Genomic DNA, 26,200 nt, shown 5'->3' with positions numbered 1-26,200 from the left:
TTTCAATTCTGTTCTTCAATCAAAAGTTTAGTTAATTTTGTGAAATTAAAAAAACTTCATGTATTGATACTGACATTAAACTATATGATGTACTTATATAAGGCCCAAAAAAGTGCTTTTTAGTAATCAGTCTTTTTATCTTTATGACATGATTTTACCTCTTCTTTTAACTAAGAATTTTTTTTTAAAGAATTTTCTTCGCAGCTTTGTGATTTAATTTATTGAACAGATGCCCTAAAGGGGCACTAGCTGTCAAATTCATGGTCACCAATCTGACTCAAATTCGTATATTTTATTTATAACAATGTAAAACATTTATCCAAACTATCAAAAGACTAAACTAAACAATTCACAGAGCAAAGGGTTGATAATTTGTAGGTTCGTTTCGTGTGTATTTTAGTCTAGACAAAATCTAATTAACTATCGAGTTGCCATCATATGAGCATATAAGCAATGTAAACATAAATATAGATATAAACAGATTGAGCCAACTCGTACAATTCAATTTTTATAGGTGTGTTTAATTTTATTTTATAGATTAAAAATATATGTTTCTCATTGTTTTTACCGGAATAAGAAAGATTTTTTGTGGATCGAATCACTCATTTAATGATTTACCTTTGTTTCACTTTCAATGTTGACATTCTTTTCCTTTAAATAACCAGTACACGTACAATGCATGCGTTGTCCATCTGTAGTTAAGGGGTTAAATTGAAGTTCACATGAATAGGGATTTAATGAGGTCAAATTATTAACACTTCCAAGTAAATAATTCATTATCAATGTTATTTATCTCAATTTGACAAAATTGAACCACCTTGGCTGCTAAAAGCGAATTATTATTTCACTATTTCACTTTCATTATTGATTGATCGCAAACAAATCATACTTTAGATTTTTATATATCTCGTAGCTAGTGTCCCTTTAAGATTAATTGCTTTATGAACACATTTTTTTTTCAGAACTATTCTTGCACCAATGCTTTCACAACATAAGAATTACTGGTCCAATTTCTGGACTGGTCTGAATGATCATGGATATTATGGACAAACAGAGGATTACACAGAGATGGTAGACCTGGAGAAAAAGTAGGTATCTAATGAGAAAGGAAACCAATTGTTACTATCCTATATATATATAAAATGGAGAATGGAAATGGGGAATGTGCCAAAGAGACAACAACCCGACCATAGTAAAGACAACAGCAGAAGGTCACCAACAGGTCTTCAATGTAGTGAGAAATTCCCGCACCTGGAGGCGTCCTTCAGCTGGCCCCTAAACAAATATATACTAGTTCAGTGATAATGAACGCCTTACTAAACTCGAAACTGTACACAAGAAACTAAAATTTAAAATAATACAAGACTAACAAAGGCCAAAGGCTCCTGACTTGGGACAGGCGCAAATGTCTGTCTTATGTTAATGCAGAATCTAACGCATGTTACATAGGAAAAAAGCAATACACCTTTTTGTGTCAATCTTTAGTACAAAATATTTATAATGACTCGAACTCACTGTGTTGACAGGCTTAGTGATACAGTAGACCACTCAATCACCAAGCCACTGACTCATTCTTAGATTTTTGTTGTTATATTTAGACAAATAATATTAACTTAGCAAAATTTTAAGATATTAAAAAAAATCATGGATTGCTGTCCTATGAGCACCACTGAAGAGACAACTTAACTGTTAAAATAATCGGTGCAGTTAATTAATTGTTGAAATATGCATATAATGCAGTTTAACTATTTCTTTGAGTATATATTAGTTTAAGCTTTCTATTATAAGTGGTATTTAACTATTGTTAACTTGTTAAATTTCAGAGGCTTGTGGAATGTGCCGTACATTAGATATGTTTACCTGATTCATGGTTCCATAATGCCTAAACTGATGAGAGCTTTTACACGGAAGGATATATCAGACGAAGAGGAAAGAGATATCAGCTTTACAAAGAATATTAGGGAGAAGGTAGTATAGGAACACACTTAAGAACTGAATGATTCTTTTTGTAAATTTATTTGGGTGTTCAAGCGTTGACCGAAGTACATTTTGTATCAAGCAAGGAAGCGCATTATTCTCAAAATGTGTGCACAGTCAACACTTTTACATCCCTGTAAACCTACTAAAAGAAGCATTCAATAGTTATTACATTTTTTTAAAGGATCATAAAAACCAGATTTCTATCAAGTTTTTCTTTTATTTATCTGTGCACTTTATTGTGAAAGCTCATGTCATCTTGAAAGTTACATTTCCTTTTCAAATGAAGATTGATTTCGGAATGACGCGACATTGATGTAAGCCATCATAATAACGTATAATAATGAAGCATACATTGTTATCTTACAAAGTTTATTTTATTTCCAGCATACATCTATTACAAGGGTCTTGGTGATCGTCATTGTGCAGGATAAACTAGAAATAATATTTATTCTGTAGGTACCTAATCACAATTCCCATATGATAGCGGTGCTGAATATCACATATAAGAATTTGATTTGCCGAATAATTCGTGTTATATAGAATTATCATTTTTTCCACCAATTGCTCAGCAAAGGAAAGGAAGTGACGACCCCCCTAAAAGCACAATTGATGTTCACTAAACCAAAGTTTTTGACGGATTAGCAATGAACTCGAAAGATGTCTATTGGTTCTTGGAAAAAGATATATTTTACATGGTATCTTGGAGATAACCAATAGCATAATGATGTAAAGATAAGTTCAAAGACATAGCAACATTAACCCTTCTTATTAAATTACCGACCTTAAAAATATCAAAACATATAAATATGTCATTTTAAGATCTTCAAACAGAAACCATAACAAAATGTTCAGAATCTACCAAGCTCAGACTAGAAAAAAACAAGAAATTTTCTGGAAAAATTGTTTTGTTTTTAATAAACTAAATTTATGCATTTATTCGATTATCATTTAACAGGGCCTATTTATGTATGTAAACAACATGAAGTACCGTGGACATTTGGTGAACACTGACGACTATAATACAACACACTTACATAGTGACATGTTCCAAATGTTCAAGAACCCGTTGGTAAGATTATAATTGTTATCCTGGCTTTCCATAGTAAGGGGGGATTATGTGTTCTTGCCTATGTATCCTTTGTTGTTTGTCTGTATGGAATCTGAAGGTTTTAGTGAAGGTCGGATCAAGGTGAAACTTAGTACACACATTCATTATGAACTGTTAAGTATAAGTCTGCCAAATTAAGGTCATTTTTGGGGCCCTTTATAGGTTGTTGTTCGGTGTGAGCCAAGGCTCCATGTTGAAGGACGTACCTTGACCTATAATGGTTTACCTTTATAAATTATTACTTGGATGGAGAGTTGTCTCATTAGCACTCATATCACATCTTGCTATTGATGCAGATTTCACAATTCATTGAAAATGTGATTATGAACCAAGCATGGTGTCTAGTGGATACATATCTCTAGTGTTAAATTACTAGGTTCCATTATGACTGTTTCATAAACACTAAACATACTGTATTATGTGACTACATGTATTATTAACTCAATTTATATTTCATATTTTTTTGTCAGTTGTATTTCTATTTGTCTATTGCAATTGTGTGATAAAAAATCAATGTACTGATTATGCCTATAATGGGTCCTATATTGGAAATTAAATTTATCTTATCTTATCTTATCTTAAACAAAACTTAAAGTACCAGGTAACAAGAATTAATACATTAAACTTTCATTTTTGCATTAACAATAATCTCCCTTGAAACTGAATTGACTCTTCTTGAATTCATATTTAACCATTTCTACCATATAAAAACACAATAGAGGTTCTTATAATATAGTCAGTTGTAGGGGTTCAGTTGTAGAATATACAAACACCAAATTGAGATACTTATATTACAATCTGTTAAATTTATTTTCAAAACATGTTTGGCTATAAAGTTGCACAAATGTTTATAAGATTACCCCATCATACCTGCCAACTTTTAAAAATGCCCATGGGGGTTTTAAGTGCAAGAACTTCTTCTTCTTCTTGATGGCTCATATAGTCCTACAAAACCTTCAAGGAGGCTTTCAAATATATTTTTATGTTGTTTTTTGGCTTCTTCATACTCTTATTTTATTTTTGTAGGATTGGGAAAAGAAATATATCCATGAAAATTACTCTGTTGCCTTAAAAGATGGAGCAGTTATAACCCAGGTAGGTGGTATATAAAAGATGGAGTAGTTATAACCCAGGTAAACTTAGGTGGTATATAAAAGATGGAGCAGTTATAACTACACAGGTAGGTGGTATATTATAAAAAGATGGAGTAGTTATAACCCAGGTAGGTGGTATATAAAAGATGGAGCAGTTATAACCCAGGTAGGTGGTATATAAAAGATGGAGCAGTTATAACCCAGGTAGGTGGTATATAAAAGATGGAGTAGTTATAACCCAGTTAGGTGGTATATAAAAGATGGAGCAGTTATAACCCAGGTAGGTGGTATATAAAAGATGGAGCAGTTATAACCCAGGTAGGTGGTATATAAAAGATGGAGTAGTTATAACCCAGGTAGGTGGTATATATCCATACAGCTTTTTTTAAATAAATATTTTGATTGGCTAATATTGGCAAATATAATAGCATCAGTTCCTCGTGTTCCTAGATTGATACCATTAGAGGAGCCTGTGCATGCTTTAAATAAGTGTCAACTATATGAAATATTTTTAATTTATTTCACATGTGACCATTAATTGTTTGTCTATTCTATATAGTTCATTTAAGGGGGTCTCATTTAGGGTTCTGATCCCCGATCCCGCTTACTGTTTTGTCAGATTCCTGTAATTCTCATTTTTTTGTAATTTCCAACTAGAGTTCTTTTCCCCGTTTTCTCAGCACAAAATTTTTACCTTCACGTGTCACGCTTACAAAAAATCTGCAATCCCGTGTCGTGCTTAGATCCCATTGAGACCCACATTTAAGGCAGGGGTCTTTATCTTATAAAAATAACATGCTCATTGTACTGCATCAAACACCTTACCTTTATATTTTTAGAACTGTGCTTGCTGTCATATTGAAAATGAAAAGCTATTTTACTTTCTTTTTTACAGCCATGCCCAGATGTATACTGGTTTCCTATAGTATCGGATACCTTCTGTGATCACATGATAGAAACAATGGAGGATTATGGGAAATGGAGTGATGGAGGACATGAGGTAATAAATTATTCATAGATTTTTTCGTTCTGATTGAACTCTGATTATGTTGTGCATGATTATTGGACAAATAGTGTTTATTTTCCTAAAAGAAAGATTTTTCTTCTGACACATGAGACTGATTTTCTGAGAGAAAATTTCAAATTTAAAAAGCAAAAGGCTTTTTAGAGCATCTAATTTCAATAGAGTTTGGCTTCCAGATAAAGTAGAAATTGTCTTTCTGGACAAGAAAACAAGTGAATCTGTGCCAAATCAAGATGTGGATGATCGTTTCAAGAAACCTGCCCTCAATAATTTCAAATTTTGAAATACTATTAGGGAGTACTTAACAAAGATTAAGATTGAGTTCCATGGAGACTATCTGTTATTTTAACCTGATCTAAATCAAATATTTTAAGATCTAGTGCTTATAAGTATTATTTTTTGTTTCAGGATATTCGAGTAGGAGGCTATGAAAATGTACCAACAGTAGATATACATATGAGACAGATTGATTTTGATGAACATTTTTTAGATTTTCTCCAAACTTATGTACGACCTTTAAAGGATAAAGTGTATCCAGGAATGTCAGAGGTATAGTTTATTTATGGAGACATTTTAGGGCCAGAAATCAGGTTCAAGATGCAATAAATGGACTCTCTTTTTTGGATATGGATTAGATATAGACTTTTTTAATAGCTAGACGGACTGGACACAAACTACTTTAGTATTCAAACAGTCAAAGGATTAGATTATTTTTTATGAATATTTATAGACATATTAATTTTGAATGTATGGCATGTGCATATAAATATTAGGAATTGTTAGGTGTATTGGACAAGTAAACAACAGCAACAAATGTTGATTGGGCATGTCCGTCTGGCATGGTTCGTCTTTGCATCTATTTATCATTTTCATGAATCATTGATAATAATAATGTTTATTTTATACCTGTTGTAAAACTTTGATGTTATAGTGACTTCAACATAAAATTCAACCATGATCAGAAAAATAGCAGAGACATCTAAGTATGTTCACTATTGTTATGGTGACCTATAATTGTTAATTTCTAAGTAGTTTGGCCTCTGGTGGAGAATTGTCATATCACCCTGGGGAACAAGACCATCTAGACCTCACCATGATGAATCATTTGATTATTATTTGTTGTAGTCATAGTAATGAATATAAATATGATGTGTTAAATGTTTCAGGAAGCCAGTGCTGTAATGAACTTTGTGGTGAGATATCGTCCAGGAGAACAAGACCACCTAGAACCACACCATGATGCATCAACATACACAATAAATATAGGACTTAACAGACAAGGAATAGACTATGCTGTAAGGATGAACAAATATAACATTTATCATTCTTCAAAATATAACTTTTCCACACATTCTTCTTGAAAGCCTGAATCAATTTATTAGATATTTTAATAGTGCAGTCATAATTAAGAATATATGTATGAGGCCTAAACTAAAATATTGTTTGTTTGTAAGTTATGTCCGGGCAGACATAAATTACCAGTAGAAAAAGTCCCTAGAGTGTTACAAATTTCGTGTGTGCCTTTTTTTCCAATAAAAATGCTATAAGACTTAAAACTCAATTGTCACGTATTTTGCATCACATTTATAAATGATCTGTATGGAAAACTTGGCGATTTTACTGCCAGATATTCTCCACTTTACAGGGTTTTGTCACTTTTGGTTCATGTCAGATATAAATAATTTAGCGGCATCGTTAACATAATCATTCTGATATGCGGATCACAAAAGGCCATCCCTACATAGAATACAACGTCCGTTTACAAATTAGTTTGTACACACGTAAATACTTTTGTATCAAACGAACTTTTTTGTAAATGAATCCAGCTCTTTAAGTTTAAAGGTACAGAGTAACGTACTTCATATCATGATTTCAGAAAGCGTTCAACATCGATTTCAAACAAATGCTTTGAAACTTCAAATGCAAGTGTTCATGTCAAACGCTCAGGTGATACCAAACGGACTTGACCTTATACGTAAAGATAAAACCCGAGGATTTCGGTAAAAAAGTTTTGAGCGGGAAATACAAATATAAGATTTTTGGTAGGAACGAAAAAATAAAATAAAATAAAATCTTGCTGGTAAATATAAATAAAAGATTTTCAGGCGGAACGAATTGATAGGGTCGGTCGGTAAAGGGCAAACAAACAATATTTTAATTTAAGCCTGACATATCCCAATCCTATTTTGCCAAAATAGTGATGCGTTTAGATTTGCTGCAGTTGTTGAATGTTTCAGGCAGTCATCATCTATTTCTAAAATTAAAATTTGAGAATTTCTTAACTGAGACATTTCAGCGTGTGCAGTCTTGTCTACAGTATATTATACTATCCAATACATGTAATTGTAAGATATTTTGATATCTTAGATCCAAATCTGGAGATTTTGAAATTTTTAGCCCTGAAATGGTTGAAATCAATGAGTCATATGATGAAGCTAGGTCAGTGTTACTTATTTTTTAAGGGAGGCCTTTACTCATTCCTAGACTCATCTATTCACCAATAATTATTGTGACATACAAAAAATTACCCCCCAAAAATATGCACTGTATGTAACAGACCACACCAGCTACTTGTAATATATCTTACTTAGGTTTGGGACATTAAAAACAATTATAATATATCAATCAAAAGAAGAGTTTACAAATTACATCCTTTTATGTTGGATTCAAACAAAAAGAGGGGTTGATGCATGTAACAATCATGGATAAGGCAATACAGTTCCAGAATTACGGATTCTATACAACATACTTCAATAAAAATGTTTTTAAGACGTGCAGCTAAGGGTAAATGATTGCTTTTATTTTGGTGTGGGAACTAAACAATTTAAACAATGATATGAAAATAAGCATTGGAACATAGTACTGTTTTATTGAGATAAGTGTAGGTAATTCAACGATTTTGGACCAAGGTAGACAACTCTAAATTTAAATATTGGTCATGGAAAGTTTTAGAGTTTATACTAGATTCATGAACATTACACAAATTTTGTACTTTTCTTGATAAGTATGATTATACATGCACATACACTATTTCATAACTGAAATATCTGAGCAAAAGATTTTTTTTTTCAGATAGAGTTTGTAAAATTGATAACTATCAAGCCTGCCACAATCTTTACCCCCAAAACGTTGTTTATATATTAATGGTCAATCTATGATTGATAATATGTTTGTACTCATTTCTCTTTTACAGGGAGGTGGAAGTAGATTTATACGATACAACTGTAGTGTTGTCAACACAAGAAAAGGTTGGATGATAATGCACCCTGGGAAATTGACACATTACCACGAAGGACTTTATACTACATCTGGGACACGATACATACTAGTGTCATTTTTAGATCCATAATTATCTAGAATATACTGTTTTAAAACTGGAAAATATATGACTGATGTTTTATTTGAAATTTTCATAGGAATATTGATCAGAAAAACTTACAAGGGTTGAATGTGAGTTTTTAGTGTATTGCTCATATTAAATGGAAATACATGTAATTTCCATTGCAACTAGACATCCAAACAACATTTTGCATAATAAAAATGTCAAAATGATTATAGTATAGTTATATATTGTTTATTCAAATAGAAATATTTCACAATAAAAATTTCTGAAGGCAGATTGTCTCCCTTGACACACTGCAATAACACCAATATAAATATGACTTGAACACAGCCCAACATTGAATAGAACAGAATTGAATTAGAATGTCCATTTTAACCCAGGACTTTTAAGTATTTAATTGTCATTTGCTTATAGCACACTATTCTCTATACTTGCTATAGGTGTATCTGAGCAAGAGTTTATGTGTTCGTCCATCCCATTATAGGTACCGGTATATAGTTATTCAACATAACTTCTCCCTATAGTTTGAATCCTAGAAAGTTTTCAATTTGCTGTCTGTTCGTACATATATTGAAGGTGTGCATCTGCTCAGGGTTTTGATTTTTATTAATATTTGCTCCTTTTGGAGATATAGTTGAACTTTGTAATTTTTTGGAGTATTTACACTTTGTAGGTGCATTTTTTGTCTTTTTTTCTAGTACTATATGCAATAGGTCAACTATATTTGCTGTATGGAAATATTTTATGATCTATGTGTCAGTCACGCAGGTTGTATTTGACCTTGACCTCATTTTCACGGTTCATAGCTCTTAACTTTTTGTGTTTTTGTCTGTTTTTCTTTAAACTATTAGCAGTGGGTCAACTATATTTGTTGTATGGAAGAATTGTTAGCTGTACATGTCTCTGGCATTGTTCATCTGACCTTGACATCATTTTCATGGTTCCATGTTTAATTTTCTTGGTTAATGTTATGTTTATGGGACAGTTGTAATAAAGCTTTATATTTAGGATTATCAACATAATATCAATGGTTAGTAAAGAAGGCGGGACATTTCAGCCTGTGCACTCTTGTAGAGATGTTTTTTAACAGTGTTTTCAGGCCTATCTGCCACCTTCAATGCAGTTTCATACTTAGGCTTGTGAGCACTGGACAACTTCTGATTTACTGGCTGCAAACTTGTGGAAAGGCAATATTGCAAATGAGGTGGGGTTTGACATGTTCATATTCATTACAGCCAAATTGAGTGTGTAGGCAAAAGTAATATCTGGGTCGCTTGCTCGCTATCTGATTATAGTTATCAAAGGTACCAGGATTATAATTTAGTATGCCAGACACACGTTTCGTCTTCATAACATTCATCAGTGACGCTCATATCAAAATATTTATAAAGCCAAACAAGTACAAAGATGAAGAGCATTATGATCCAAAACTCCAAAAAAAGTTGTGCCAAATACGGTTAAGGTTATCTATGCCTGGGATAAGAAAATCCTTAGTTTTTCCAAAAAATTCAAAGTTTTGTAAACAGGAAATTTATAAAAATTACCACATTATTGATATTCATGTCAACACCAAAGTGTTGACTACTGGGCTGGTGATACCCTCGGGGACGAAACGTCCACAAGCAGTGGCATCGACCCAGTGATGTAAATTGTTATCAAAGGTACCAGAATTATAATTTAGTACAATACAGAGATAACAAGCGCTAATGTTTCAAATTTTTAATAATACACAAATGTGACATGAATTCATGATTTTTTAGCTTTCATAACACATTTACTCCATGTATACAATAAATAATATTTAAAATACTACATCTTAAAATTTGATTGCTTAAAATAAATCATTAAAATATAGAATTTACCATTGAACCAAAATAGACACCACATCAATGTCACATGCAAAATTAAAAGTGGATTCTAAATATAGCTCAAAATCATATAAAAGGTGATGAATATATTCAGTGTTCAATAAATGCTTTTACAAAACATGGTAAACTGAATAAAATCCTTGTAAAGTTCTATTTATTTTCGGCATAAAATATCTTCAAATCACAAATAATTAGCAAGTTGTTCAGTCATTTTTTCTTGACTGTATATACTTTTAAGCAACTGGCAGTCAGCCTGCATAACCTTGAAGCTGACCAAGATAGGTAAATTAAATATAAATTAATACTAACACAATTATCTTTCATTAGCTTCATCTTTAAAAATGTCTTTCTATGATTGATTAAAAAATTTAAAAAAATACAGGCATATTTCAATTACAGCTTTATTATTCTTTTCCTCAACATCACAAATCAATCTAAAAAAAGAATAAAGTATGAAATAAGTATTTAATATCAAGTTTCAGAGATCTTTTCTGTTGATAAATGATATTGCTTGTAACAAGTATAGTCCTTTGTTCATGAAAATGCTTTAAACATTCTGCATAATTCTTACACAAAACGTGTGCAATTTCATTCATTTTTATTCAAACAATTTGAACAATGCAAAGGACATCCAGATGAATCTGTATCTAGATGAAAAAATAAATTTACATCATTTTTTGTCTTATTCAAAGAAAGAGGCAAATAAAAGATCAAATTTTACAAAAGTTGAAGTTTTTCTTTTGCTAAGACATTATAAAAAACTTTGTTTTCAATTTCAATTACTGCATTTAAGATCCTTTCAATGAAGAGTTATTGCAATAAAGTTCTCTAATTTCATAGAATACAAAAAAATTAAACCCAATTATCACAAAAATATTTTACTGATATTTTATGGGGTTAAGTTCAAAGGCTATTCACCTAAATAACATAATATCATATGGTAATCTGCATCATTACAAATGTGTACAGTGACCATTACTGCACCAGCCCAGGGAAATTGACTTTTGACTTTTGGGTCAATAGATAGTCAGAGGTTTTAAAACTGTTAAAGCTAAATATTCATGATGTTGTAAATTATGTTAAATAATCGCAGAAATCATGAGTCGACATATAACTTCTGGATTACTTGTTAGAGAAAAACTGATGAGACAAAAATAAATAATTTTGCAAATACAGGCAGTAAAAATACTCCATTGATTCCTGTATGTATAGCATCCAGGCAACAATTTGAACAGTGTTAACACAAAAGAAATCTACAATTTTACTTATAAAAATACTGACTCCATTAAACAACCTGATATCTAGGATAAATATAATATTAGATTCAACATCTTGGTCGTTACACAGACCTCAGTGGGTTTACTTTCTTCTTTTTTCTATTGGGAAAAATCAATCAACAAAATTTTTAACATACATAAAATATGTGGATTTTATTTGCAACATTCTGTCATTATATTGGTCAAAACTAATGCCTTCTCAATCTCTCCCTAATTATCTTTATCCCAAAGTTAAATAAGTGTCCCCTGCACAACTAATCACTAACAACTGTGATGAATGCCCAAAAATTGACAAGTTTATATTTCATGCAAGAATCATAAATTACATGTAGATGATAGAACTGGCTTCAATTGGATAAAGTAAGTTTACAGGTGCCCCTTTTCAGATTTCTAGGCACCAATCAGATCATACACAGTATTTTTTTTTAAATCAAAAACATTCAAAACATAGCAATTTCAGGAGTCTATGTTTGCATTCCTAACTCAGTGTGACCTTAAATTATGTCTATAAATATGATAAATGTACTGTACATTAAAAAAAAAATATGTGGTGTATGTATTGTTAGGAGATACAAATTCTAATTGATTAAGTCTGAACCTTTTCTTAGTATTCATGGGAATTATTTTAAAATTTCATCTGAAATTGTACATGATGTATACAGAAAATCCCTAATTAAGTAACAAATAAACAGGAATGGTTTATCTTATCCCCCTTTTGAACCTAATTCCTCTCTATTTTGCATGCGACATTTTAAGTTGTATAATTATGGCCTAAAAAACCATTCCATTTTTCAGAAACAAAAATAAAATCATTTATACATACATGTAACTGTATGTCTGTATTGCAGCAAACCAGTATAAAAGTCCCTTTGCATGTCATGATTAAATGATATCAAAAAATAATTTCAGAACCAAAGTCATTCTTGGCATGATATGAAAGAGTTAATCAAAAGTGTTTCTGTTTTTAAAGATGACAAAAAATAGAGGTACTTTCAAGTTCATAGTTTCTTTGAACTTTGACTGAAAGGTTTGTGAACTGATAAATTAGTGTTTCAAATTGAATTTTAATGGAAAAATCATGTAACGTTTTTACATTAATGGAAGATATGCTTATTAACAGTAATGAGATATGTGAAAGCTTAATTCAAATAGTAACTCTTATCTCAGTATTGTATCCCATGAAAAAAATAATATCACCACATATATGTATAGTAATGCTTCACATGTATTCATGTATTAAATGTTTCACATGTATACATAATATGCTTCACATGTTTTACCCCTATAACACTGTATGCATATTCATGTAATGCTTCACATTTTACATATATGATTCTTAACTTACTTCACATGTACAACATACAGCACTATCTTGTGAAAAATATCAAGCTGCTGTGTCTTTTTAAGAGAAATGGCAAAATTCTCAACTCCAGTTTGACATTGTAATAAGTCTTTGAATAGCATGTCACACTTATTTAAAGTTTAAGAACATGACTTTTATCTTCAAACTAAGGAAAATTTCAGAGAATCATGTAAGAGACATCATGACCCTTAAATAAAGGACCTCTTCTGAGATATTCCCAATACTGATAAGCCAGTATTTTGTCAACGTACATGTATAAAAGTTTATAGTCAAAAGGCATTTTTTATCATACAAGTTCCCTGACTAGGATATTAATCAATAAATTACAAAGCAATCTGGCTTTTAACCATTATATACAAATTAAGTTTATAATATAAGGAATACTTTAAAAATGTATCACACATAAACCAAACATCCAAAGGGACGCAACTCAATTTACGAAGCTATCACAAAAATCTTTGTACATGTACACTAAAGTAACATTAATTTAGCAAGCAGGGTAAAAAATTAGAGCTATATAATTTATCTAAAAAATGTACCAATTAGAAAATAAGAAACCTATATATTCACATTTGAAATAAAAGAAAAAAAGAGCATTTAAAATACAACAATGTTTCTCATCAAACTAACATTTAACTATTCATATGAACTATACAAATTGTACAAAATGCAAGAAAACTGCTTCTTAAAATAATGTTTACGAAAAAAAATCACTTACAACTTTAAGGGAGCAGCAATTAAGGGAAGTAAAAATCATCTGTGAATGGGTTTTTATGGTAATGAGAGAAGTCAGGGGAAGATAAGTATCTGTTATATTTTTTTACATAATCATAAATGGATTAATATTTGGTTTTAAACTGTGTAATTGTTAAAATTAAGGGTAGACATTCTTGAGCACATAGAAATCAAAATAGATTGGGAATCTTAACAGTCATATAATTATTCCTCACTTAAAAAAAAGCATCTTAAAGGAAAGTGTCTTTTTTTCATTATGCCCTGTCTTACAACACTTAACAATTTTGTCAAGTCAAACAAACATTTAAATGCATACATATATACATGCAAAAGCATAATCGAAAATTTTAGGCAACAGTCAATTCCAGAAATGACTAAGGGGATGATGATTATTTGGCCTGCAATTGATTTGTCTCCAATAAATCTTAAAGAATTGAATAAATCCAGATTTATTTATATTGTTGCTGGTGGTTTTAGCCATACAAAATGTTTTGACACCTCATTTTTTCAAACTAAAATTTAAAACAAGTCTACCTACAAAAAGAACAATCCCAATGCATTTCCATTAGGGAATATCTTTTCAAAAGTGTTGTTATTCTTTGCCTCAATTCCATTTATTCATCTGGTCTTTGATTCAATTTCTATCATGTATTGATTATTTAATTGTTGTCCTTTATCGTTAAGCACTAATTGGTTTTATTAATGTAAAAGTGCATTAACACATGGTTTAAAATCATTCCTTGGCTCCTAGGACCCTGATTTATTGGTTTTGTAACTTATCATGCTTATCAATTCTACATTTGATATCTTCAAAAATGTTCTTACACATTACTTTCTTGTTGATAACTTGTATTGTTTTTCTCCCTTTCTCATTTTTAGCAAAAAAAGACAACTTTTAAAATGTACTAAAACAAAAATGTACACACACTATTGTTAGAAGCCGACCAAGAGTGACTGACGTTTTCTAATTTCTTTTAAAATTTACAATATTTTACAAAACATTATAAAAAAATATTTGCAAAGACAAATGAAATTGTAAATGTACAAATAAATGTAGCACTTCAAAGACAAAGCCATTACATTTGTCTCATAAGAATATAAGTGTAAAATACAAAATCAATTTTTACTTCCATAACATTTCAAAATTGTAAGAGGAGTTAATTAATCTAAAAAAATTGCTCAAAGAAATCTATAAAATTTGAACAGCTCATGTAAAACAGTTTATAAAGTGAACTCTAAAAGCAATAGTGAAAATAATAAAGTTTCCTTAAAATTGAATGTACTAAAATAGTATTTAATTTACTGACATAAAAATCAATTTTTATTAGAACAACTCTACAATGTATCAATATCTGAATGATCACTCAGACACAGAAACAACATGTTCTTCTGTGAATATTCTGATTTACAAATGGTATGATTAATCTACAAAAAATATCATCACCAAAGAAGCACCATTGCACACAATCATTCTTACAAGTAATCTCCCTTTGACTCTGGCAGAATTACCTCCCTTCTACACATCAGCAATGAGGTATGATGCACAACAGTTATGAATGTGACACACAGAGAAATGAGAAAATTTGTTGACCAATGATAATGGCCGACACAAGTGACCAATCGCTATGACTGATACAACAAATAATTTTTGATGGTATTTGGTAATGGAAGTTTGTGTATCTCATGCAGTCTATTTTTGCCTAGTTGCTGTCTAATCTGTCTACGACAAATGTCCATTAAAGGAAGAGGTTCAGCTGAAAAAGAAAAGAAAGTGGTTAATTAAATAAATAAATAATTGTGCCATTCACGCTATGCGAACTGTTAGATCGGTCCATTCAACTGAGCAATTCTATCATTCGCATAAATTTCTTAACTTATTTATTATTCACTGTCGATATACACATATAATAGATCTAAACTTCAAATTTACAGCATTTAATTTGTGTTATACATTATTTGTCAGGAGGGTTGTTAATTTTTATCTTCAGTGTCAGTATTCAACCAATAGCAGTGGCTATATAATATATTTCAGTTGGTTTCTTGATGCAGCAAGCATATTTTAACCCATCTTAAAGCATCATGTACTGGCATTAAATTCCTTGTTCAAGTTGGTGATTATCCTGTTGGCAGATGCATTATATTGTGCGTTATCTATCATGTCTATTATGTATTGCAATTGTGTGTTTCCAAATTAAACATATACAAGTACATATGTGAATGCAAATTCTAAAAAAGTCCCCCCCCCCCCCAAATTGTTTGGTTCAGTAAAACTGGTGGTGCTGTACTAATATTAATTAACAATATTATTTTAAGTATAAATTTAACTTTTACATATAATATAATACTTACGGTCCAGTCCACCTATATAGTTCATTGTTATTTCACAATGTCCCCAAACGGCACTGACAACGGGATAAAGTTTTTTGCCTTTCAAATTACGATATGCAACACCTAAATATTGTCCATCTACCACAAAGCTTAAAGTGCCTTCGTCCATGTCTAAAACCGTAAGAAAACTATCTGGAACAACAAAATTTTCATCTGAATTCAATAGACTAGGATAGGTCAGTCCTATAGGATTATTTTTTCCATCATGATACAGTTTGTTCCTACCTAAATCCCAACCCCATGATTCTGAGTTACTCCCTACCAAAGACTGATATCCTACACAATGTAAGGGGGACTCGGCTGTGGCTACACCCACAACGGCATGAGTTCCTCTCTGTCTCGTGCTCCATACGATCTCCCAAACATGGAGTCCACGAGTGTAGCCAACTTTACCCCTGATACAGTCAGTACTCTGTGCCACCGGATGACGGTGAAATGTTAACTTATCATCCTCCTTCACAAATATATTAAGAGATCGATCGTCTGGATTCCAGGAATGAGCCACCTGGACTTCCTTTGGCGGTGGTGGCATGTCCAGTAACATGTCTAGCCGGCTAGGCTTTTGATAGTCGGGATTATACACCATGTTTTCTTTACACAATGCTTTATAGTTAGATTCTCGATTGGTTCCTGTTTTGATGCCTCCAGAAACCTTCTGCCCCATGCTCATTGCTTATCTGCAAATCACGGACAATATCCAACATTACATCAACATCAAATTGTGTGATGTAACAAGCTACAGAAATGTACGATGCTCCAAATAGTTATGACAACTTCTTTTTTTTAATTTATAAACCTGAAAAAAACAAACAAAAAGTTAATGTGTGAATCGAAACATGTACAATGTAGTTGCTAAATTACACAATAATCATGGTTATTCAGCTACATATAGAGTTTAACATTTACATGCACATAACAAAATGTACATTTTGTATTTGCATGTACATTTATAATAAGGGTTTAAAATTAGGACTTCTCAGAAAGTGAATGTTGTGACCTTTATTTTGTAAAGGATGCAGATTTTGAAAGTTTTGTAAGTAATTACATGTTTACAACATGTAATTACTTACAAACTTTGAAACTTGACTGAAATCTATATCAAAATGTTTACAACATGTAATAGGTTATTTGGTACATGCACTTGTTCACTGTACTGTTCAATTAATAATGAGGAAAGCCAGGCTGAACTACATGTATGTATATATATTGTAACAAAGGTATAACTTTCCATTTACATTTTAAAACCATCAGTGCATTAACCATTCAACAGAGTTTAAGACAATGTTGCTGAGAAAAATGAGGGCTTCCAATTTAATCAAAAGAAGAAATACCTATTCTTTTTACCCCTAAATTAACTAACATGCATCTTAAACTCTATTTTGATCTGAAATCTAGATAGTCTATGACATTTGTCAAATACACATGTACAAAAGGCATAAATATCTCATAAATGAGGCAAATACCTGACAAACCTAGCCACTCATGATCAGTATAGAGACAGAAATTGTACCTTAACTGAAATCCAAATGAAATTTTTTTTTTGAAAGGACAGAAAATGTATTGATGTGTATGTTTTAAAATGTTCAATCAATAAACATCAATAGTTACTAACAGGTGCTTATAATATATATGCATGGAATACTATCATAAAAATCATTGAAAACATTATTATCATTATATGCGCCTGTCCCAAGTCAGGAGCCTCTGGCCTTTGTTAGTCTTGTATGATTTTAAATTTTAGTTTCTTGTGTATAATTCGGAGTTTAGTATGACGTCCATTATCACTGTACTATTATGCATATTTTAGGGGCCAGCTGAAGGACACCTACGGGTGCGGGAATTCTCGCTACATTGAAGACCCATTGGTTGCCTTCGGCTGTTGTTTGCTCTATGGTCGGGTGGTTGTCGCTTTGACATATTCACCATTTCCTTTCTCAATTTTATTTTAATCTATTGATGGTAAAACATTTAAACACTTGTCTGCTCTTTAACCGGTTTTTCGTCTCTCTGACATTTCCCCTGGTATTTCCATTCAGATTCTGAATTGTATACTATAATTTTTAAATTGCACAAATTTTACAAACTACAACTGAACTAGTCTACAATGTCGACACTAAAATCATGTTTTATTTTTTGTACCAACCAAACACCTGTCAATCTATAGACCACCAAACTTCTAAACAAATCATTAGAGACAAACAACAGTTTTATGTAAACATGAAAAACACTAAAGAATTATCTGTAATCTATATAATCTGTATATCATATGACTGTGTAGTCATTTATTGTTTATTTGTAATGGAAATACTGGTATGTATATACAGATATTGCCCAAGGCTTTTTGTTAGTTTCATGTATATTGTACAGGGGAGATAATCCCTCATTACATAACATGTCCATTGGAAATTATGTAATACACAATTAAAGTATTAGGTCAAAAGTTCAACACGTTTGTTACCTTTATATGTAATTGTGTGCATTTCTTTTGTAAACCTTACTTAATTATACATAGCATTAGCTCATGAAATAAGTAAAGTTCATAAACAAACATTTAAAAAAAAATTAAAACAGATATAAAAAATTTACATTTAAAAAGAGAGGTTATAATTACAAATCATTGAGGACAATCAAACATTTATTTACAGTTGCATAAATGATACAATAAAATCGTGAAAACTAAATTGTATTTATTTTTTCTTCTAATTGTGATGTGTATTATGTAGGTTTTGTAAAATGCATAATTAACCCTAACATTTGAATGCTTTTAAGACCAAAATAATTCTACAAATTTGCATAGAATTAATTCTGATATTGCTATTAATACAAAATAACTCCTTTCAGCAAATCACAATATAAATTACAAAATTATATATGACCCCTTCATTATACATGTACATGTATATCAAACTTGTGTTATGACGTTAGTTTTGGTCCAATTTTATTTAAAGAGTACTTAAATATGTTTACAAATAATTTTATACAACTTTTTTAACCGCTTTTCCTGAGATGTTTTTTGGTTGACAAGGATTTCAATGTTAAATACATTAACAACTTTTGATTTTAGAACATTTTTGGTTGTTAGCTGCAGCCAAAATGTTTCTATTGGTCTTAGATGAAAATAAATGGAGAATGTATGCATAGCCACTACCTAACTTGTGTTTTGTGGTTATAAGCATTTTGTATAAGTTTTATAATATAAGATCAAAGCAAACTAAAGTTGGGAATTGAAAACCATGTTTGAGGACATTCTCAACAAATGGACAAGTGCCCCTTCAACTAGTGACGGGGGCATAAAAATGCTCAAATTATTTGTATTTCAACAATATCTCAGAAAATGTGCAAACTTTGGAGACTATACTGTAATATTTTGAAGATGTATAGGCTTTTTAAATAGAAAAACATTTCAAGATTCAAATTCTGACTTAATTTTAGAACATGTGAGATCTCTTGTTGCATTTTGTCAATTCACAATTTCAATAATCAATTAAGCGTAACAGGTTATTTTCAAGCGTGCACCACACTTTTTATGTTATTTTGAATAGATAGACAAAATATAAAATTAGTCATTTCTTATAATTTAATTCTAAATTCCATTGTTAACCATGAAAAAAACATTGATGATGTTACAGTCATATGACTAAATTATGTCTATGAGCTGATAAACAAAACAACGTCAGCCAATCAGAAGACGAATCACATCCCAAATTAAATTATTTATAGATAAACACAGCCTGTAATTAATGTCATGCTGAAGTTTCAAAACATGAAGATTGAAGACTGAAATTAATGTGAAAACAAGACTGCTATTCTGAATACCTTAATCAAAATGAAATTATATAAAAGTAATACACAAAGCCAAATACACCATTTGCAAATATACAAAGTTATGATGTTGAACACTATTCTATGTATTTTATAAATTTTTATCACCTTATAATTTTTTCTTGCAAAATTGAACATGTAGAATTTTATATAAAGAATTGTCACTATTGTGATATATTTCGCCTTCTATTATTTTGTAAGTAAAGTACAAACAAATGCTGAAATAAAGTAAAATATGTAAAATATTCAAGGTAAATGAAGGGGCAGGGTAAAAAAATATGTTTGAAAATAAAATGTGTTAACGGTAATATAACTGCATACCAAATATTGTGGAATGTGGACTTATCAATTGTGGTTTTCTTTAAACTGACCTACATGTAACCACATATTTTAAACGAGAGTTTAAGTGGTTCCCCTTTAAACTGACCTAATTATTCACAAATTTAAACTAACAAGTAAACTAGGCAAAAGTTTCAGTCAATGAACCGTGATTGAGAAGTGGCCTATTAATTTCCATGGAGACGAGATTTGTCAATGCTTATAAAACATTTTAAAACTACAAACAAAATATCATTGATTTAACATTATTGGTTCCCTTAAAAATCAAACTTGACCAGTAACTTGTTATGATAAAACAATACATTTTTCTTACACAGAGATGCAACTAATCGTCGGACCTGTCAGACCTGAGGGGCAGAATTTATGCAGGTCCGGCAAAACTCGTTGCTGTGCAGGACCTGATGGCCGTCAATATTTTAGTCTGCTTGGGTCAGCCAAAACTTAATTCCCCGTCGGTCCTGGCAGAGTATTTTGTTTATAAAATTGTGAATTTACAACCACGTTGCATGATTAGATAGAACAACATTCAAGGCTTCGATTACATAATAGAAATCGGGAGTTCAAACTGTTTTAATGATAACTATTATAGCCGGACACCTTCCAAATATCCTTCCTTAAAAAATAAAAATAAAACCTTTTGCAGTATAAATTTCAGTTTTGAAATCGTATGTTTGACATCGTTAATTTATTGAAATAACTATATCAAACGCAGTTATTTAACAGAGAATACATACACACCATTGGTTTGAAAAATGACGTAACTTTAACCTCCGTAGCAGAGTTCAAAAAATCTATGGGTCACTGAATATTCACAATATATTTTATTTTTCAAACTTTTCTTTCAAATTAGTTTTAATCCAGAAAAAAGTAAAAACATTGCCTGACTGTACCTTAAGTTGAATATCTATATCCAAATTCAATTAATTAAAGCTGTAATCCATGATCAAAAATTGAATGCTTTGTTTACAATTGTTGAAAGCCATGTGCTTTTTAGCGGGAAAATTCGGGAAACCCCTTAACAGGAAACAGTTACATTTCATTGTTATTTATAGACATATTACAAAGTTTTTACATAGATTATTTTGAGTGAAAATATAGGTCTGGCAGAAATGTGATGGGTCTGGCAAAACTTCGTACCCTGTAGGCCCCAATGTCTGACAGGAAAAAAAAACTGTTTGCATCTCTGCTTACATGTAATTGTTAAATACTTTATACTAGCTATATTTAGTTGAAAAAAAAATCTCAGAGTTGTTAGAATAATTCTTTCTCAAATGTATACATTTGTACATGCATGTATTATAAGACTCAAACAAGTAAACTTATTTATAATTCAAAATAGGTTTATACATATCTTAAATGTAGTGTATTTGTGTTTGATTACTGAATCCTCTTTAAAATTCAGTCCAGTATCTTATATTACCCAGCATTGCCCAGTATTACCCAGTAAAACCCGGGTTTTCCCAGTATTTCACACTGGGCTGGGCAATACTCATAAAACCTGTGTTTTTGCCAACCCTGGTCCTATTGTAGCATAGCCAATATCAAATAGATCAAGTGTACACTATACTGGGTGGAATACGTAGAGAAGCATGGTTTCACTGTTTGAATTGTTTTACACTTCTCATTTGGGACCTTTTATACATTTTGTAGCTTGTCGTTTGGTGAAAGTTAAGGCACCATATTGATTGCAGTTGGTGTTAGTAGTATTGCTTAATCACGTAAATACACAACATTTGCAAATGAATAAAATTATGATGTTCATCACTATTTTACATTGTTTTTTAAAAATTAAAAATATTTTTGCAATGTTAAGCGTGATACAAAAACTTTAACATATCAAAATGATGCTGGTTAATTTCTATATTCCTAATATGTGCAACATTTTTTGGTTAAAGAACAATTTGTTAGAAGTTTCATATACATGTACATGTAGTATCTGGGTAGGGAGTTGATGCTACCCAAAAGTATGTCCATTTGCTCCCAAAACACTTAAATCTTTCATATTTTACATGTTTAAACATGTAAGAAGGGCCTGGAGCAGGGTGAGGGTTGGTACAGGTCTATAGAAACGTTTGAACCCTCTGTGTTTATTTGCACATGTCTTAAGTCAGGAATAGGATGTTCAGTGGTAGCGTTTGTTGATGTGGTTTGTAAGTGTTTCTCGTATTTTATGTAGATTAGACCGTTGGTTTTCCTGTATGAATGGTTTAACACTTTCAAGTCATTTTTGGGGCCCTTTAAAACTTTAAAAGCTGTTCAGTGTGAGCCAAAGCTCAGTGTTGCAGACTGTACTTTGACTTATAATGGTTTACTTTTACAAATTGTGATTTGGAAGGAGAGTACTAGCGGTCTCAATGATTGAGACGTCTCAATGATTGAGACCGCTAGTACTCTCCATCCAAGTCACAATTTGTAAAAGTTGACAATGGCACTGATACCACATCTTCTTTATATCTATTAATAGCACCACACGTTTGCTCCACGGGTTTGTTTGCACCCTATTTTCATTCAGATACCGGTTGAATTAGACAATGTTTTTAGATGTCAGTATATTTATCGAAATATTTATAATTTCATGAATATAATGATAATGAAATATTTTATGGAATAAAAGATAATTAATAATAAGTTGTGATCTTGACAAATCAAGTTTGGTATTAATGTTATATATATGTTTGGTGTAGAGTAAAAATAAGTAGTATTCTACAAGTTCTAACATGACGTTTTTCAAAAGCATTGAGTCACACCCACACCAGTGGTAAAATATGAATATATTGTTTGAGCTGTTCCTATCATACTCCTACGTCATACATTGTATGCTTTTTTAAGAATTAGCTACTTTTTACCCGACGCCATAGAACGATGATCAATGTAAGAATATGAGGATTTTACAGGAAAATACATGCTTGTGAAACCGAAAATTAACACAAGGAAACGTAAACAAACAATGCTAAAATGTGTTATAAGCCAATATTATAAATCAACATATTCTTTTCTTGACATATAAGTAAAATTATCGTTTAAATTCATCAAAACCTATCTTAATATGTTATAAGCATATCACTAATTCAGTTTGCACCATTCTTTTACATCAATTTAAACAGGAGTTTATTTCTGGGAACAGCAAATATTTGCCTTCACCTAGAACATTTCAATCCAAAAGAACTGCCATATTTGTCCTTTTAGAATAGAAATAATTCATGTGAGCATGAATTTATACTAAATTTACAAAAGGTTTGCCCATAATGCCAATTTTTTACACCTCACTGTTGCTCGTGGTGAAATATTTAGCATAAAGATGTTTCAAAACATCATTAGAAACTGGGGAAGTACCAAATGATTGGAGAAATGCGAATGTAACACCAGTATTCAAGAAAGGAGAAAGATACAAGGCAGAAAACTATAGACCAATCTCTCTAACTTGTATCTGCTGCAAACTAATAGAGCATATAGTTACAAGCCACATCATGAAACATGCTGATCAACATCAAATCCTCTATCCATTACAACATGGTTCGTACTAAACGCTCGTGTGAAACCCAACTAATCGAATTCGTGGATGAAATCACTAAAAATATGAGTGTAGGTAAACAGACAGATGTTCTTATAATGGCTTTCTCAAAGTCATTCGATAAAGTCGGTCACAGTCTCCTAGTACACAAACTAGAACATTACGGTATCAGTGGTAAAACCAATAGATGGATAGCCAGCTTCCTATCCCATCGAACGCAAGCAGTGGTAGTGGATGAGGCCATAATAAATAATAGGTTTGTTTGCCCAAACGCTACCTACCCAGAAAAAAGCTGCCTACTCAAATTCTTTTATTGTCCTGATTTGAAGAAGTTTTTTTTTTAATCAAATAGGCATGAAGACTAATAAACATCTGATACTTCAATTTCTTTTTTTGAAAAAAAAAAAAAGAAAATGCCTACCTACCTACCCACTGTCTCAACCTATTGGTAGGGTTTGGGCAAACCAAAATATTTTTAAGTGTGGCCTGAAGAGTGCTCATCACATATTGATGTAGAATCTGGAGTTCCCCAAGGCTCTGTCCTTGGTCCTGCATTATTCCTGTTCTACATCAACGACATGCCAGAAGGGATCAAATCCACTGTCCGCCTATTTGCTGATGATACAATAGCATATCTTACCATCTCATCTGACAAAGATTCAAATGACCTTCAAAGCGACCTCGACAAACTGGGAACATGGGAAGTCAAATGGAAAATGTCCTTCCATCCGGACAAATGCAATGTTCTCACCATCAGCTGCAAAACAACACCATTCCAACATCTTACACATTGCATGGCCACAAACTGAAACCTGTCAAAAGTGCTAAATACCTTGGTTGCACCTTCACATCCGAACTGAAGTGGAATGATCATATCAATAATATATGTAACAAAGCCAATAGGACAATAGGCTTCCTTAAGAGAAATTTAAACATAGGAGCCACTTCAGTAAAAGAAAATGCATATAAAAGCCTCGCAAGACCAATAATAGAGTATGCAAGTCCAGTATGGGACCCATACTTTAAAACGGAAATAGATCGTTTAGAAATGGTCCAGAGAAGAGCAGCAAGATACGTTTCCAACAAACACCATAATCACTCAAGTGTCAGCAAAATGATTGAGCACCTGGAATGGCCATCTCTGGAAAAAAGGCGAAAAGACGCTAGGCTAACTATGCTCTATAAAATAGAACACAACAAAGTGGCTGTAACTAAGGAAGGTCGTCTTATGCAACCAACACGAATGTCGAGGAACATGCACGACAAAAGTTTCCAAATTCCTGCAAGCAGAAGTGATTACAGGAAATACTCATTTTTCCCAAGAACAATCAGGGATTGGAACTCTCTCCCTCCTGGGGTAGCATCAGCACCGTCAGTCGAGGCCTTTAAAGCCTCACTGACAAAGCTGAACTAAATTATCGAATTGGGGGGGGGGTCTGTATGCGCACCTAAGTCATGGCATAATAATCAGCTCGTTGATTGTGGCCATTATCAGGCAGAAGCAGAACCCATGGTAAAATGAGTATAGATTCAAGCTCCCATATGCAGTCTTCAGGCTGAACTGCCAAATCTACAGGCCCGCAGCTCAATTTTTAAAAAGTTTTAGTTAGATTCTGTTGGCCTGTAGGTCTGATTTTTACAGGCCCGAGAGCAATTTTACCAGCCTGGGCTGCCACTCGGCGTGAAGACTGCATATGCATGAATTATTTTGTCATATGTAAAAGTGTAACTGGCAATAGCAAACTGCCTGATTTTTATTTCATCAATTATGCTTCCAATTCAAGATTATCATTACAAGTAAAAACTAAGTTCTAGACTTAAGTTTATACATTGTTTCTCTAATATTTCATGTATTCACTAGCTTATTTAACTGTCACCAGCTGGTCACTGCCATTTGAACAGCTGATTCGGATGTAGTTTCTTTGTGTTGGCCAAAACAAAGCGAAACAGGATGAACAAAAGACACATTTCCTCATCTACATTTTGAACAAATTCGGCTCTTATACGTGAAAATCAGATTTATTACAGATTCATCTTATTCATGGCTAGTCGTTAGATCACAAAATTACATGTATAATGACAAGAAACGTGACGAACTTACAAAAAAATCCCCATAAAACAATGTGTTTGTAGTCGAGAACGAAAATCACATAGTTACAACAATTCTTACCGTTTAAATCTATATCTAAATATAAAATCAGCATATATATGTGTGAGACTGATAAAACTGGAGATTAAAATCTAAAATATTTGTTAATTATGTCTCAATTTTCTCTTTTTCGTCTGTGACACAACACAGCTCATTTTTCCAACATGGCTGCCACAGCTATCGAGGTCACGTGATCACC

At 31.8% G+C, this 26,200-nt stretch overlaps 3 protein-coding genes across 9 annotated transcripts in view; 2 read left to right on the top strand and 1 right to left on the bottom strand.

Annotated features, from left to right (window-relative positions):
- The window catches only part of LOC139500981 (procollagen-lysine,2-oxoglutarate 5-dioxygenase 1-like), a 39,794-nt gene extending 31,035 nt beyond the window's left edge, over positions 1-8,759 (top strand). For all 7 annotated transcript variants that reach the window (XM_071289922.1, XM_071289920.1, XM_071289923.1 and 4 more), the window contains 8 exons: positions 963-1,088; positions 1,824-1,968; positions 2,936-3,049; positions 4,115-4,183; positions 5,078-5,182; positions 5,615-5,755; positions 6,373-6,501; positions 8,400-8,759. In XM_071289922.1, the coding sequence (XP_071146023.1) occupies positions 963-1,088; positions 1,824-1,968; positions 2,936-3,049; positions 4,115-4,183; positions 5,078-5,182; positions 5,615-5,755; positions 6,373-6,501; positions 8,400-8,555 (985 nt within the window). In that variant the 3' untranslated portion in view covers positions 8,556-8,759. The remainder of the gene's footprint in view (positions 1-962; positions 1,089-1,823; positions 1,969-2,935; positions 3,050-4,114; positions 4,184-5,077; positions 5,183-5,614; positions 5,756-6,372; positions 6,502-8,399) is intronic.
- A 1,494-nt stretch (positions 8,760-10,253) lies between these two features.
- On the bottom strand, positions 10,254-26,200 carry LOC139500999 (SPRY domain-containing SOCS box protein 1-like). Its single transcript, XM_071289941.1, has 3 exons — positions 26,023-26,200; positions 16,142-16,976; positions 10,254-15,546 (listed from the first exon to the last, which is right to left on the bottom strand). The coding sequence occupies exons 2-3, from the start codon at positions 16,848-16,850 to the stop codon at positions 15,416-15,418; spliced, it is 840 nt and encodes a 279-aa protein (XP_071146042.1). The 5' UTR covers positions 16,851-16,976; positions 26,023-26,200; the 3' UTR covers positions 10,254-15,415.
- On the top strand, positions 24,550-25,266 carry LOC139500497 (uncharacterized). Its single transcript, XM_071289237.1, has one exon. It carries the CDS (start codon positions 24,550-24,552, stop codon positions 25,264-25,266), a length of 717 nt encoding a protein of 238 aa, XP_071145338.1.

Source organism: Mytilus edulis, chromosome 13, assembly GCF_963676685.1.
Source record: "Mytilus edulis chromosome 13, xbMytEdul2.2, whole genome shotgun sequence".
Lineage (NCBI taxonomy): Eukaryota > Metazoa > Mollusca > Bivalvia > Mytilida > Mytilidae > Mytilus > Mytilus edulis.
This window is presented reverse-complemented; position numbering and strand designations above follow the sequence as displayed.